A 15,888-nucleotide genomic window follows, 5' to 3' on the forward strand; every position below is an offset into this window, starting at 1 on the left:
ATCATAGGAAACAAGAGGGAGAGATAAGTTGGCATTTCTCCAATCAGAAAAATTGCGGTCACAGATCAGGACTGGAACCACTGTGATTCCATATTTTTATGGTACTCTAGAAAGTTATGCTAATGAAAGTACTGTGTTTCTGTTTTGTTTTATTTTGTTTTAAGTTAGAATAATGTCAAAGTAAGGAGGGCAAGACTTGACATATGGGTAGGAAAGTGCTCAAGGGGTAGTCATTGCTTTGTGGGGAGTTTGGAGGGATCTGTGTGTATGCTAATCATCAAAGATGTTGAATTGAAGTGGTGACTCCCAAAATAGGATATAGAAGTCTGGGATCAAAGTCTGTTCCTAGATCAGAGGACCAATTCAAACATATGCCGGCACTTAAACCATACTGGTCAGTCAGGCTACTCTTTTGTATCACAGTCAGTGTTGCATACGAGTCTGAGCATAGTTTCATGCAACAAGCACAGTAGCATAGCACAACATGAAGGAATTATGTGAAGATCTCAAGATGTTTCAGTGTGGGGGGATAAGAAAATAGAGATAATTATCAACATTTTTTTTAAATCAAGAAGGGTTTGGAAAGTTGCATAACAAATCCCAAAATACTAGACCAAGACAACCCTCAGAACCTTAGAAGAGGTTGTGCTACTGTCAGTGACAGGAAGGAACACGTAGCAAACATAAGGAATTATTTTTTCCTTCAAGGGTTTTCCCAGCTGGATGTGGGACTAAATTCAAGAAGTATTTCTATGAATTTATGATCTACATGGGCATTTGGAACCCATTTCTCACCTTCTCCAGTTTATATTCTTAAATGACATCTCGCCACAATATTTTATGTGATGCTACTATCAGATGTAGAATATTTGTTCACCAGATACCAACCCCAGCCTAAGGTGGCAAGTCTTCTATGGTGGTTTAATTAACTTATCTTCATCTTTACAAAGAAATTTCATGGTCTGGTTTGTCCCTCTGATTTTTTGTAATGTTAATTTCCTATATTTTTTCTCATATTCATTCCCAGTATAATAGAAATCCAGACCCCCACCATCCAACATTCAGGTCTTTCTTTATTTCAAAGAGAGCATAGGGGATTGGAAAACAAATTTCCATTCTTCTATATACTTTTCAAGTCTCAGAAAGCTTAAATCCATTTGGAATTCAGAAGCTGAAAATTCTCATGTGTTCCAAAGCCATCAAATTGAATTTACTCTTCCAGAAGGTCATCTTAATGCCACAGCCAAAGTTACCCCATGGTTGTAAATAAATAGCCAATATAGTCGTTTCTGACGACTCTGAAAAAAACCACGGAGCCAACTCAGAATCAATAACCTGAATGTAATTGATGTGGCTTTGGCACCGGCTTATTTTTTTTTTTAGCTTGTTTCAGCCATACAGATGAAGAGAAGGATGTGCAAATAAAGAGATCTGTTCTCCCATCTGTGGTTTAAGTTTCTGGTGCCAATACCACACATAGCTTAAAGATGTTTAGGAACCTGGGAAGAACTCATGAAAGGCTTATTTACGTGACCACTTGCATTAGAAGAAAGCATGTCAGTTAATAATGTGGCAAGAATATTAAGCACCCATATAGATTGTATTGGGTCCTCATTGCATTTTTGGCTGAAACTTGTAGATAGGATTGAAATCCTCAAAGACAAAAAGAGTCTGAATTTTAAAATTTCCACTTTCCTAGGACTTATTAATGCTGAAGAGGATAAAACTCAACGGTTACTAAAGTAGTTTGTTTGATCCTGTAAGAGAGGGTAGGTCACTGCACAGGAGCAAATACACTGTTTAGGATAGACGAGCTATACTTTTGCTAACTGAAAGCCATGGCTTACTAATTTGCGAATGTTCTCTGAGAATGTAATAAGTCTGTGGGCAAAGGGACATCAGTAAACATCATTCATGTAGGCTCTTTACGAGGCTTTTCAGGTGCCAAGCCCAAAATGGATTTCTTGAGAGAACAGACTCTTCCACCTTTTTTTTACATGAGACAGCCTGCAGCCAATTCCAAGTACTTTGTTCCGTCTTCACAATCACTCATTAATGATGACAGTCAGCTAACCCCCAAGGAAATGATTGCCAAAAGGTAATCGCTTAGGAAACAACCGCAAGGTAGTTGTCTGGTAAAATGTACCCAGGTGCTGCAGTAGAATACTCACCAGACAGACGGAAGTTTGATTACCTTGGACTCCACGACAGGGTGTGTGTGAGGGGCCCCCACCTTTCCCTGACAACCACGTATGAAAACTTATAGAGCGCCAGCTTGGTCATGAGCATGGTGCCAGGCTTATTACAAATGAGCTGTCGCTGTATGCGATCAGAATAGTTTCCAGACCCTGTTGCCACATAGCTAGCAGGTAGCCACACAGGTCTTCAAGCCTTCTCTTTCCAGCTCAGACGCTGATTATATTTCGCTTCGTTCTTCTGAATATTCAGAGTAACTTAGAACTCAAGTTATGGTTTGTCAAGCCTATTCTGTGCAATAACCTCTTTGCACAAATACATTAATAATACCAGGAGTTTGGGTTTACATATTCAAATGATTACAGATTTGTGCGATAGGATTGCACAAATGTGTGAGGAAAAAAAAATGGTGTGAGAAAAAGTTCAAGACATTTGAATACGTAAAGAAGAAGTCTGAGGGAAAATCAGCAGCATTTTCCAAACACTCAAAATCATTGCTAATTCAGATTCCACCAAGCTGGATATTTATATTAACTGAAACAGTGCTGGAAATAAACTTTTCCCTTTGCAGCTATTTTTAAAGATAACATTACCGTGTAAAGAAATAGTATAAAACAAGTTTGGAGGAAGCCTAGACAATCCACTTGAGAGAACAAATTGTTTTAAAAGAGAGAAACTCATTGTTTTGTGTAAATACATATAAGATGTTACTGCGTAATCTCATCTACTCACTACAAATGTTCCCAGGAACTTGTCACTCTGAGAGCTTAGTTCGTATCCTACTGTGGGCACTGATGTTAAGTGGGATACTAGCACTCAGCATTCCTGAGGATGAGGGCCAGGGTGATGATGCCACTCTGGATTCTGTTAGATATGAAACCTGCCCACCAGTGATGCTTTGGGGGGCAGGGGGTGGGGGAACGGGAGGTGGGGCAGGAGACTGAGGAAGACCCTGAAACATCATTCCAGGAGCTCTCCTTTGTCTTGGTTACAGACCCTTGTTCTAAGGGCTTGGAAGTATTAAGAAATTGGTCTTTAAAATATTCAATAATTCTGAATGATCTTATCCCTCTGGCTATCTGAATTAATGAAGTCTGGCTGTATGTGAAAAATAGCTACATAGGAGAAAGAAGTCAGCTCTTTTCTTTGGTTCCTAGAGTCAGAACAAAAGGCAGTCAATTGGGATTTCAAAAGGAAAGCTTCATATTCAATTTGGTTTCAGGAAGAATTTTCTAAAACTTAGAGCTGTTTTTTTCTTCACCTGTTCTCTTCATTACACTCAGTGAGAACTGACTCTGTGCCATGCACTGCGCTGAGCACTGGTGATGGAGATTACTCGATCAGCCTATTATTACTATCAGCTCTATCAGCATATAATTACCATACCGTTGGAAAAGGACTATATAGAATCAGGAATGGACTCATATAATAAATAAATAGGATCCAGTCTGCCCACAGGATGTTTACAGTCTAATAACATTTATTTTGAGAATTGTGCTATTTTCTGTTCCAGGCACCATGCTATGTGTATTAGGTGCTATGATTCTAGTCGTCAGGGCACCCCCAATAAAGAAGGCTGTATGATCTAATTTTCAGATGAGAAAACTAAAACCACCTGCCGAGGCCTCTGGTACAGGAGACTTAGTTAAATTCTAATGCTCCTTGGTGAAGTGACTGGGGATTTTACATTGTGCACCCTAAGTTAACAGCTGACAGTTTCTCCAGAATGTCTTCTCTGCCACCATCCCATGCAGAATCTCACCCTTTCCGGCTACTCACCCACTCATGGGCTGCTTGTCTCCCTTTTAGGTACAGCAACGTCCCTCTGTACTGAAGCTTTGATGCCAAACAGTATTCCTAACCCAAGCACTCTAAGCTTTTATCCCAAAGAAGGAGGGCCTAGATATTTTTGTGTCAGCTGCTAAGAGACCAAAAAGGTATTCATCTCCTTGCCTCCAGAGATCTGCAAGGTGATTCATTCAAGGTGTGAGCAAAAGATCCTGAATCCATCCTGTAAGAGATTCCCTGCCATTCTGCTGCTGATAGAGGTTTTGAGATGTTGAGCCCTCAGCTCTCAAGTAGCCAGTGTTTTCCTTGGGGTAGCTGGTGTTTTCCTCAGTGAGCTACAAATTTTCTATGTGCACCATGACTTTAAAAGGACTGGGAAGCACCCCTGTGAGTCATCAATGAAATGCCTAGGGCTGGTTGGTGCCCATAAGTGAGAGAACTTAACCATGAGAGAGTGGGAGATAGAAGGCAAATAGGACAATGAGAAGTAGATGGGAGAGCTAACCAAGGTCAGAGGTGTGATTGGTGACCTTGGAAGAATGAAACCTGCTGGTCCATCCAGAGACCCAACCCTTGAAGTCATTAGCAAGGCCCTGTTGGCAGATGTTCTCACGGCCACAAATGTGAACTTAGACTTGTCGAGATCAAGACTGTCAACTCATTCGAGATGCGAGGTCAGCTTGCCACTTTGAACTTTGTTCCTATCACAGCCAATTAATTACTTTGTGAGTTCTTTTAATTGTCTCAGAAAAAAAAAAAAAAAAAACTGGCTTCAGAAATACAATATCTTACACTTTTTCAGGTTACAGTATTTTTATGAACTGTGAGAAACTCACAGCACCTTAAAGAAACTACATAAAGAAGGTGTCAGCATTTTTCAATATAAATTCCATTTCCAAAGGTTGATGCATTCTGGAAAAATTTGCTTGAGGGTGAAACCTGGCATATGGTGTCTGAATCCCTGACTGTCTCCACCTCTTTTCATAGGTACTTACAAATGAGTTCTTCAAATTCACTATATTTGGCATCTGTAATTTTTAGAAATAAGTGACTTTAATAGCAGGTGGTTTGTGAGTTTAGTGTCATACACTTTTCAGAGAATCTGAGAACTCAGGAATACCAAAGGTCCTGTGTCATAGATTCTGGTATGACAATATTTTTAAAGGAAAGAGAAAGAAAAATGATTAAGGGGACAGGAGCCAGAAAATGTTGGTATTTTCCAAAGGGTCCTATACGTAGACAGCCTTCATCATTTTTCCTACCACATACCCCTCCTTGCCCAATTTCCTGCCTTGTGTTATAGGCCAGACCAGCACACACAGGCTTTGGTGTCTGGGGCTTTTCCCCCAGAAAGTCACTAAAAAGGCAACCTATGATCTCATTTTGCTTTTTGATTCTCCATTTGAGAGGACTGGATTCAGCGCTCCCCGTCAAATACTTGGAGGGGAGAGAGTTCTTAGACAAAGACAGAAAAACTGCCCTTGGAGTAAATGCCTATGGGCTAGTCCAAAGAACAAAGATTAATGCCAGAAAAAACGTTAGCGTGAAAGTCTATGGATGCAACTGAAGAAGGCAGAGAGAAGAGTTACTGAGCAATCATCATTATCAGAAACCATGCCAATCAGGGGGTGCGGGCAACTTACATGACGAGACAACGACCACCTAGATATAGAGAATGTCAACAGTAGACTCAGGATGGGGAGCAGAGGAACCAGCTAGAATTCAGGCACCTGCTCCAATTCCAGGGAAGAAGCTGAACTCTTGCTGAGGAGCAGAGGGGCTTTCTGTGAGCTTTCCTTCCCAAGGCTGCCTCAATGACTATTAAATGAGTGGACCCCACATCTGGATTTATCTATACTTTGGGAAAGTATCAGGACAGTTTGATGGTTAAGAGCATGGTCTTTGTAGATACATCTGACTGGATTCAAATCCAACCTCTTTCCTTATAGTGCAAGGCCTTGGGCAAGGTACTTTACCTTCTGAGCTTTGATTCCTCATTTGTAGATGGTGATAGTAGTTCTCACCCTCTAACAACTGAAGATGAAGACTGATGCAAAGAAAGGAGGGCAGTCCTTTGGCCACACCAAGTAGCCAAATGCGATGATGCATGCCCACAAAAGGAAGAGAGCTCCTCCTGTCTCATCCTGCTGAGCACCCTTTAGTTCAGGTGCATCCCTGAAGGTGCTGGGAGTAAAATGTTATGGGAAGTGACCTGGGGCCTGTGGAAACTAACACACCTCCACGTGCCATGAGTCTGCCTCCCGTTCCCAGGTCCTGGGTCAGCTCTGATGAAGACCCACTTGCTCCTGTCTAAGACTAAAGTAGTTCAGACTCTTACAGTTGCTCCAGTACAACACATGGGCATGCTAAATCTGAAGGGTTTTGTATTTCTAGGCTAAAATGAAAGAAGGACCTCAAATTCTGAATAACAGGCTCTTTTTTTTTTTTTTTAACTCTCTGGCAATGCCTCCCCATGCAAACATCTGTTCATTTCTCAGAAAGGCCCTTCTCTAACAATCAGGTCCCCTTAACTGAGGAGAAAATGAATAGAGAAGATAAAGAGTAATCTTCAAATCTGACAGAGTAAAGCTGGCCTGGTGGAGGCCTTGAAATGAATGGGCCTAAAACTTAGCCCTCGTGATCCTGAAAAACAAAAGCCCATCCCAGAACATGGTCCTTTGAATCAAGGCCCCTGCAATCCCTAACCAGTAACTGAGATTGGATGGCATATGAGATGGCTAAATGAGAGAGGGTATCTGCAACTTCACACTAAATATACCTTTCAAAACAGAACCTTCTTCTTTGATAGGGACTGTCTTCCCAGTGCTTCCAAACCCAGCACCAAACCTGCTAGAACTTAAAACAACCATGTCTATCCACACCCCTACCCTTTTGTTTTTTACCTTACTATAGGAAGTTCCCAGAATTCTTCCACTCATTTACAGCTAAGAGATTTTGAGGAAGAGGGTAGGGAATGGACAGATTTGGGAATTCTGATACTAATTGCTCAGCAACAAAGGAGATTATATAAGAAAGGCACTGATGGTTACACTACCAGCTATCTGCTAATATCTAATAAATATGCTAAGCATTTTGTATATGTCACTGCTCAGTATTTAATTCTTCCAGCCACCTCACAGTATGCTTGGTGTCATTCTCAATTCTAGAGATCAGGTGGCAAACACATTTTTATCTTCACATCAATCCTATAAGGAACCTGAAACCTCAAGAGGTTAAGAATCCTGTGTTGGGGTTCATATAATAGTTATTGACATTTACCATTTTCCAAGCCATTGTTCACTGTAAAATGTTTACTAATGAGCCTCTTGATGCCGAGATTATGCCCTATTCTGTTATATTCTCCACCATGCCTTAAAGGGTGCTCAATTGTGTCTCTTACTTAGACTTATAAACTACTGACACAAACTTTACTAGGGATGCTTTATTCTAAGATTGTCAAATAAACAGGAGACTTTTGGGGTGAGAAACAGATCTTAGAAGCTGTCTCATTGGCTTGGATAAATCATACCACCATTTTAGAAATCAAATACATAATAAATTTTTCAGATATCGTGTTTTTGTCTGTGTCTAAAATTTCTTAAAGATGAAACACAGCAAAATTTGTTACTCCCATATGGTGAAATCAACTTGATTTGTTTTGGGGAATAGTGGGATCTCTGGGAGTGACAAGAAGTCCATAGAGCTTTGGGCTGTCATTACATCAAGTCAGTAAAAGACAGGAAGTGGCTCTGTGGTCTTCTCAACAAATTGACCTCAAATGGCACTTGGGTCAGATGAAGCCCACATGATACAGTGCTGTTACCATGGGTAAGGTATGTTTTGGGATAACCCTTATAGTACTTGAGTTACTTGTCCTCACAATTAAATTTGAGAGACCAGAGACTTAGTTAATTGCCAAGTGGATGATAATTCATGTAAGAGACGCACTATTACCTTTGTTAGGACAGCACTTCAATGTGTTATGTGGGCTCATTACTCATCGTATTTCGGTTAATAAATTTCACCTAATTGGTTGAAGTCCTATGATTCCCAATTAAATAAAGTTTACCAAAATTATGTTTTGGTCTCTAATGACTGTTCTTTTTCTATGATAATTCTAGAGAGCCATCCAGGGAAATGTACCTGTGACTCTTACTGCCAGGAATGGCTAGCTGTCGTACCTCATATTAAGTGGAGGGAGTATCTCCATGTTTAATTAAACTTTATGATGCCACTCACTGGAAATTTACTACCCCATTAATAGTATTTCTTCCTTCTAGATATACTCCTTTCTCCAGATCAGATACAAATGCTCATGATCCTTTTTACCTTTATGTGAGTCTTGTCTAATCCTCACTATGTTGTTACTTGGTCTAGAATCAAACTGCCTGATGAGGACACTGGACAGTGGGATTGGAACCTTCCCCCTCCCAGACTCTGGAAATCGCTCCACAGGGCGGTACACATGCCACCCAGACTCCCCAGAGGACACGGAGCCCATCCTGTCTCTCCAGCCAGCACTTTGTGCAGCCTCTTCTGTCAGAGCTCAGACCCTTGAACGAGAAGTGCCTTCCTCTGCAGACCGCCGCGCATCTGCAGATAATGCCATTGTTCATTCCACCTCGGACCCCATCATGACCGCCAGGGGGATGCGTCCTCTTGAAAGTCGCCTCCCCAAACCAGCCTCCTCAGGTAAAATGCCTATGACTTTCCAAATCAGATTGTTTCCACACCAAAATAATGCACTTAAAAAATGGAAAACAGGCAGAAGAAAAGGTTTCCACCAGGAGTTCAGTCAGTGACCTCTGCCCAATGGGGATGTGGATGCATGAACATCCCTAGAGGTCCTCAACCAAAAAGTAAAAAGACAAATGTCAAACATCATCTACTCTTAACATTACATTAAAGAGTGTACGCACGCACACGTAAGCATGGGTATATGGATATACAAATTGATTAAGAATAAAAACCATACAATATACCCATAGGATTTTATCTCGTAAAACCTAAATCTGAATATAGACCAGGTTAGGCACAAGACATAAATTTAGCTGAGATGTTGTTTGCCCTCTAACCAGAAATTTTTGTCTTCTGATATATTCCTGTCCCGCTCAAATATATTTATATGCTGAACTATAAAAAATCTGTTTGATGGATCAGGAGTAGATTGCGCGTTAACTGCAGTACACTGGAATGAGCCTCCGTGAAGAGACGTACTGCCCTTTGTCACAGTCGATTGAAACAAGCTTCCCTGATTAAAGATAGGACCAGGCTAAGGGTCAAAGTTTCTTCATTGTTCCCTCAAGATTAAAAATATTTATTGCAGTGCAGGATGATCCTAAATAATTTTTAACTTGCATGGCCTATGTTGCATTTATGACATGTATAAGCATATAAACGAGAACTCTAAAGACTTTCTTTTATAATTTGATGACTAGAAAGGAGCCAAAGTAGAAATTATACTATAGGCTTTTGAGAAATTAGAAAAGAAGGCGTTTAATTAAATATCTTTGAATAAATGTGATTGAGCTAATCCCATGGCTGAGCTCTTCATACAATAATACTAACTGCCATGAATGTTTCATCACAAACTTCTGCTCGTTTCAAGCCAAGGCTACATTTTAAAAGGCTGTAATGCATATTATTTTTTAAATAAATGCATTGTTAATTAATGACACAGCCTCCAGAGACTCAGGGGCAAAATCTTAGTTATAGATTATGTGCTCCATGCTTGAATAGTCACATGTGTGACCTCAATTCAGCGGCGGGCTGCCGAGTAGACTTCATGATTAAACACTGTCATTATAACAAATTGAATAGAAACCACAAGCCTTGAATTGCTTCATAAGAAGGGGATTGGAAGGAGATTGTTCTGATCTTGCTGCTAATATTCACTGCACTGGATTTTTGGAGGTTTGTGTCTTAATTAAATTGTCATGGAGAGTTATAAAAAAGCCGTATGTGGTAGAGTCTGAGGTCAACATAACTACAGTGTATTTTTGTGACTCCCACCCCAAAGCTTCCTGTCTACCAATGGATACCATCACTGTGGTCCAGAGGCAGGGCTGCCTTTCCAAGGCTTCTCTTTTCTCTATGGCCATTGGTTACTCAATTAAAAAACTAGGGAATGGAGAACTAGCTAGAACAAAAGGAAAGTGAAGTTATTCCTGCTTAGAGAAGGAGTCACTTCCTGTTAAATGCCTGTATTTGAATTGGTTTTTCACTTATCCCCGTATCAAAAATAGAGGTAACTGTACAAATCTCTCAGTGCTGTTGAAAATACAATTACTTCGCTTCTGCTCACAAGTAAAATGCTGTTGAGAGGCTATCACAGCATGTCCTGTTGGTAATCACTGAGGCTGGGGGATAATAACAGCAATTCTCTTTTCTGGCATGAGGAAGGAATACACTCTGCAGGTTAATCTACTATTAAGGGTAGTGGAGGAACTTTCTTTAATCATCCCTTGCTAATTACACCCTTGCTACTCAAAGTGTGATCCATGGGCTAGCCTCATCTGGATCGCCTGGGAGCTTCTCAGAAATGGAGAATCTCAGACCCGCACTCTAGACCTGCTCATTCAGAATCTGCGATTTAACAAAAACTCCGCTGATGCGTAGGCACATAAAAGCTTGAAAAGTATTGCCTTGCCAGGCCTTTAGAGCAAAGTTCCCGTTGCACATTATGAGTGTGTTGGGAATGACCTTAATGGGTATTCTAGGAAAATAAGGGTTCCCTGCCCAAGTATGTTTGGGAAGGGCTTCTAATTCAAATCCTGGACATGATGGGTTTGGACATAATGACAATTTCCAGTAGCACAATGAAGGCTCTAAGAAGTGCTCCAAACAGGAAGACTTTTGTTATCTGATGGATAACACTATTTGAGGACTACTCAGTGTTTCTCAAATGATTTTTCCCTCTGACCTCTTCCTCACATGGAAAGTCTATCAACATTTTATGGGAAAGTTTGCCTTCAGCTCTCCAAGGTGGACATCCTCGACAGATACCCACACAACATGCAATGCAGATGTATAGTTAGCACAAGCTTGCTGCAGACAGAATGTTAGCCTACCCAGCTTTGAGCGTATTTGGACTTATTATTATTATTGTTGTTATTATTATTATTATTAATTTCTGAATGTCTCCCTCACTTCCCTCCCTGAACTTGGAAAGAGCTGAAGAAAGCTGATTGTGGTTTCACGTACATTTTCTCACGTAGGAAAAATCAATTCCCAAAAGCAGAATGAAGCAGAGCCAAGGCCTCAGACCTGCTCGTCATTTGAATATGCCGAAAACACAATGGAACCTGAGCAGTTCCCAGACTGGGAGGGTGGAGACCCCACAGCTGAGACCCAGGTAAGGGGAGGCTGGCAGGAAGGCCCCCTCCACTATTCCTCCTGACGGTGAACAATGATCTCCTTAAGCACTTTTACGATAGATTCAACTTTTGAATCAAATTTGTCACTGGCTTGGTGAATCAAAACTAAGGTCCAGGGCTTGCCTTTCTTCCTGAATTATTAAGTGATACCATGAGTTATTGGGAGGAAGTGAAGCACTTTCACAGTTCTGCACCTAGATTCTTGAGGCGTGGACGATCTGTCCAGATTAGGTGCCACGGACAGGCATTCGCTATCCCACGATAAGAGCACCACTGAGAATGAGTCATTGATACTTTTTCATTATCTTATCCTTACTCTTTATCCTTTACCTTGTTCCTATGAGACAGGTAATGGAGGTATAATTATACTTCTTTTAGGGAGACATAAACTGAGGTCTGGAGTAGGCAAATGGCTGGCCAGCATCAGTGAGATCTCTGTCTCTTCAGTCCCATCCTTTTTGCCATGGGCTCTTCATCTACCCTGAGATGGCCCACAGAGGACTCCTAATGTGTGACTGGACCTGGGAAGTTGCTTGTGGCTCAGGGGCATTTCTGTCACCCCTCAGGATTACCTGGTATTCCCTCCTAGGCTTCTTCCTGTTTACCTCCTCCAGCCTGTTACTTAAGCCATATTCAACCTGTCCCCTATCTCTCAAATTCCTGGAGCTGGGCCCCTTTAGTGTCTTTGGGGATGCCTGGTAGTGAGAAGGTAGGGGAAGAAGAACATACGGATCAATTATCAGAGCTTCCCCACCTTTCCTTGACTCTTCCCATCCCTGCTGCCTTTGCCTCTTCCAATCCTGGCATTAGGAGCCCCCATTGCTATTTCTACTAGAGTTCCTACCAACTATGATGAGAAGATACCCAAATTACCCCACATCTGGAGTCCACCACAGTCAATGCAGCCGAATCCTCTTTCAGCCTTAGCACCTCAGCATGGTGTCGTAGACACGTAGAAAAAGAGATCCTCTGGGCTCACAGTCTCAATTTACAGCAGAGAACACAACTCCAGAGAGGTGCCACACCATGCTCAGGGTCCACGGGAAAGTCACTGAGGAGTCAGGACTAGAATTCAGCCCTCTGCATTCCATGTCTAACACTCAGAAGGGCAGCCTCTATAAGGCAGGAGCCTAGGAGAGAACAGAGTAAGCCACTGTACTTTATCATGCCTTAATTTAAACATAGAAGCGTTAAAGACTCCTCCAAAGCAGTGGTTCCCAAACGTGAGTGGGCATCAGAGTCACCTGGACACCATGGTAGACTCTCTCCACTCACACCATGTCCCATTTGGTACTGATGGGTTGAGGTCCAAGCATTTCTGACAAATTCCCAGGCGACGCTGATGTTGCTGGTCCATGCACTGTCCCAAGGACCCTGTGCTTGCTTTGGGGACTGGCAAGTTGAGAAAACCCTGAAGACACCCAAAGTTGGAGGGCAAATCACTCAAAAACAACAGGTGGTGACAGTTGCAAAAGGGTTTAGGCAAGTCCAACAACAATTGAGTGTCAGCCAGGGGAGTGCTGTCAGCCTACAAGTGAAGGCAGCACACCCCTTTCTCAACATATATGCCCACCAAATATGTATGCCTCTTGGGGGTTCTCTCCCTCATCCTGCCCCAGCTCTGCCCGCTGGAAATCCTGCTCTGATTTGAGAGACTGACTGCTGTGGCTTGGATTGTTGAACCCTGCTCTGCTGACTACCAGGGAGCGAAATTTAGAAGCAAGAGTTAGCTTACTTTTTTAGCACCCAGCACAGCACCTGGTTCCACTCGTGTTTGTTGAATGGAGAGATGACAATATGCATCTCATCAAACCCAGAAAGTGTTACTGGGGTCCTGCTAGAACTCTAGGTGTGGGGCTTCCCTAGAGCCACAGCCAGGAGACGTGTCCGTGAGGACATGATATCTCTTGTATTGAGCTTTGTAACCCCAGAGGCTAGCACACCTCTTGCACAGAATAGGCACTCAATAAACATTTGTTGAATGAGTGAATGAATGAGTAAATGAATGAAAGTATAAAGGAATGAGTTGCTGCTTAAACTCATAACCCTAGCTGAGGGAGCTGACATCCTAAAGTATGTTTTTATAATTTCCAGTGGAATGACATCCTCCCTAACAGACGTTAGAGATCCATCCCATACATCTGTACTCGAACTCTCTAGGATGGATGGGGTATAATAGGCTCTAATGGGGCAGCCTGCAAACTTAAAAGACATTCTTTTCTAATTCTGTACACCAAGTTGCCATCTTAGATCTTGTATTCTGATTCTAGGCACGAAGGGGACACGGTTTGTATGGTATCAGCCACCTCAAGAATTCCTGGCAGGGCCATATCACCACACCAGTGACATCTCAAGAGTCAGGCTGTGTGTGCATGAGAGCAGGAGGGGAGACTGAGTCCCTCAACCCATGAACTTTCAATCTGATTCAAGGATTATATAGGGTTAGTAACTGCATGCTTTGAAAGTCTCCTGTCCTTTCAAAAGATAGAAGAAAATTATAAATTAGGCAAGCATGGATTCTTCTGTGCTCAAGGCTGATTTTTCCACACCCTCTGATACTCGAAAGCCAATGCTGAGATCCGTTAAACAAATAAGCCATTAGGCTTGGAAGAGCTGCTCACAATAGGCACTTGAGAAAAATAAGATCCCATAAAGAAGGGTACAAAATGCAGAGCAGGTAAATGCAAGGACTTTCCTGGGCCTGGGACAACGGCCTCCGAGTGGTCAATGGCTTCATTACCACAGCGCTGTTTCTGTAGCTCCATTAATTGAGTAAACTGTGCCAGCTCGGCGTGAGGCAGATAGAAAGGAAAAGCCGAGTTGTTCTTGGGGGCGGGGCAGCGGAATGGAATTGTGTGCGCGCACGCAGCCAGCCAACTCTGAAACTGTTTGCCATCCTCACAGGATGTTCTGCCCCGTTTTGACTTGCGTGAATAATCTTAACAGTCTCGTATTACTTATTCAGGACAAGGTACCCAGAATGTGTGCGTACTCTGCCAGTGGTGGCAGTGATAGTGAAAGTGACCTGCACTATGGAAATAATGGTTTTGGAGCTGGAAGGGGCAAGTTAGTGAAAGCAATGAAGAGCGCCACCCAAGGTAACTTCGGGGAGCACCTGGGCATTCGGGGCTCCTCTCTCTCTCCCAGAAGCCGCTGATTTTGCCTTTCACTGTACTTTGCCTCCACCCCTCCCCGCCACCCTTGACTTTACATCTTAGCCCCACGTTCTCCCCTGAGATCTAATTTTCTGGTATGTACAGAAGATTGTCTATGCGTATCAATTTGTTTTCTGGTATAATCTTCATGACATTTCAGTGCAGTCTATAAGGATTTTATTTCCAAATCTGGCATCTCCCAAAAAGTCTCCAATTGAGTTATCTCCGTAATGAAGAAATGACTAGAAAGATAACTTTGTTCCTAATTGCATCCTCTGGCAAGTTAAATCGTCCAGTGAGCCATGGATGGAGTCTTCCAGGCTTTTTACTAATATCGCGCTGCAGAGCTCTGCACCTGTGAGCCATGCCGTGATGAACAGATCTGTTTATGAAGTTCAGACTTGCTCACTGTGTTTTCTTCTTGAATCGGAATTGGCAGCAGAAAAGCCGTCATCCTGAGGCATTTAAAAATGTGTATGTTCACATGGCCTTTCCTTATAGCTACAGGAAGACAGATGGACCCATGACACAAACTGGGATCTGGGATCCACTTTCCTTCTCATCTACTCTGGGTCGTCAGAAATAGTCCAGTGATGCAATGGAGGATCATTTTGTTCCTACTAATCAACTTTTTTCCTAATACTAAGTTAGCAAGTATATGATGAAAGCATGACTTTCTTTTTTACAACAAGATTGACAAATGGCTTTAGGGAAAGCCTAGCAACCATGTGTGTTTCCAGTTTTCCAAGAGTCTTGGCCCTGTACCCTACTGGGCTGAGAAGAGCCATCAGCTTGAGCTTCCTTCCCATTTGTTCCTTGCTTCCTGCATGTCATCTGAGAAGCAAGACCAATGGTTCAGTCATAGTCTTACCAAGAAGAAAGTGACAAATACCCCTGGCATAGCAGTTCGGTGGTTGTCCTCACATTTGTTATCCCTGCCGGTTCCCTGTGGTTGGTCAGTGCCCCTCTGGTTGTGACAGAGAAAGGGAGACGGAAGGTCATTGTCATGGGACTGCCCAGAAGACGACTAGGACCAGGCCAGCTCCTAGTCCAAGCATTTCCCTTGAACTTACTGTGCATCCACAGTAGCTAACTTCACCTCATTAACCTTCAGCTGCTCCATTAAAGAATGATTTCCACAGGCCCTTTCAGCTCCAAAATTCCATTTATTTATTGAACAAATATTTAGACAAAATTCCCTGCCAGAGAGTAAACACTAGAAAAGATTAACTAGTAACTGCATATCATTTGTTGAAAGGAGATAAGGGTTATGGAAAAGACGAGGTGAAGCAGGGTAGGGTACGGAAGGGTGAGACTGCTTGGAGGGGAGGGGTGGGTTTACATTTTTAGAAGGGATCTAAACAAGCCTCACT

General features: G+C 42.3%; 1 protein-coding gene across 1 annotated transcript in view; it reads left to right on the forward strand.

Annotated features, from left to right (window-relative positions):
- NCKAP5 (NCK associated protein 5) overlaps positions 1-15,888 on the forward strand; it is a 1,061,012-nt gene that overhangs the window by 994,532 nt on the left and 50,592 nt on the right. Inside the window, exons 17-19 of the mRNA XM_039229926.1 lie at positions 8,362-8,676; positions 11,202-11,338; positions 14,326-14,458. Coding sequence (XP_039085857.1) covers positions 8,362-8,676; positions 11,202-11,338; positions 14,326-14,458 — 585 coding nt within the window. The remainder of the gene's footprint in view (positions 1-8,361; positions 8,677-11,201; positions 11,339-14,325; positions 14,459-15,888) is intronic.

Source organism: Hyaena hyaena, unplaced genomic scaffold, assembly GCF_003009895.1.
Source record: "Hyaena hyaena isolate Hyena2069 unplaced genomic scaffold, ASM300989v1 scaffold_41, whole genome shotgun sequence".
In the NCBI taxonomy this organism is placed as follows: domain Eukaryota; kingdom Metazoa; phylum Chordata; class Mammalia; order Carnivora; family Hyaenidae; genus Hyaena; species Hyaena hyaena.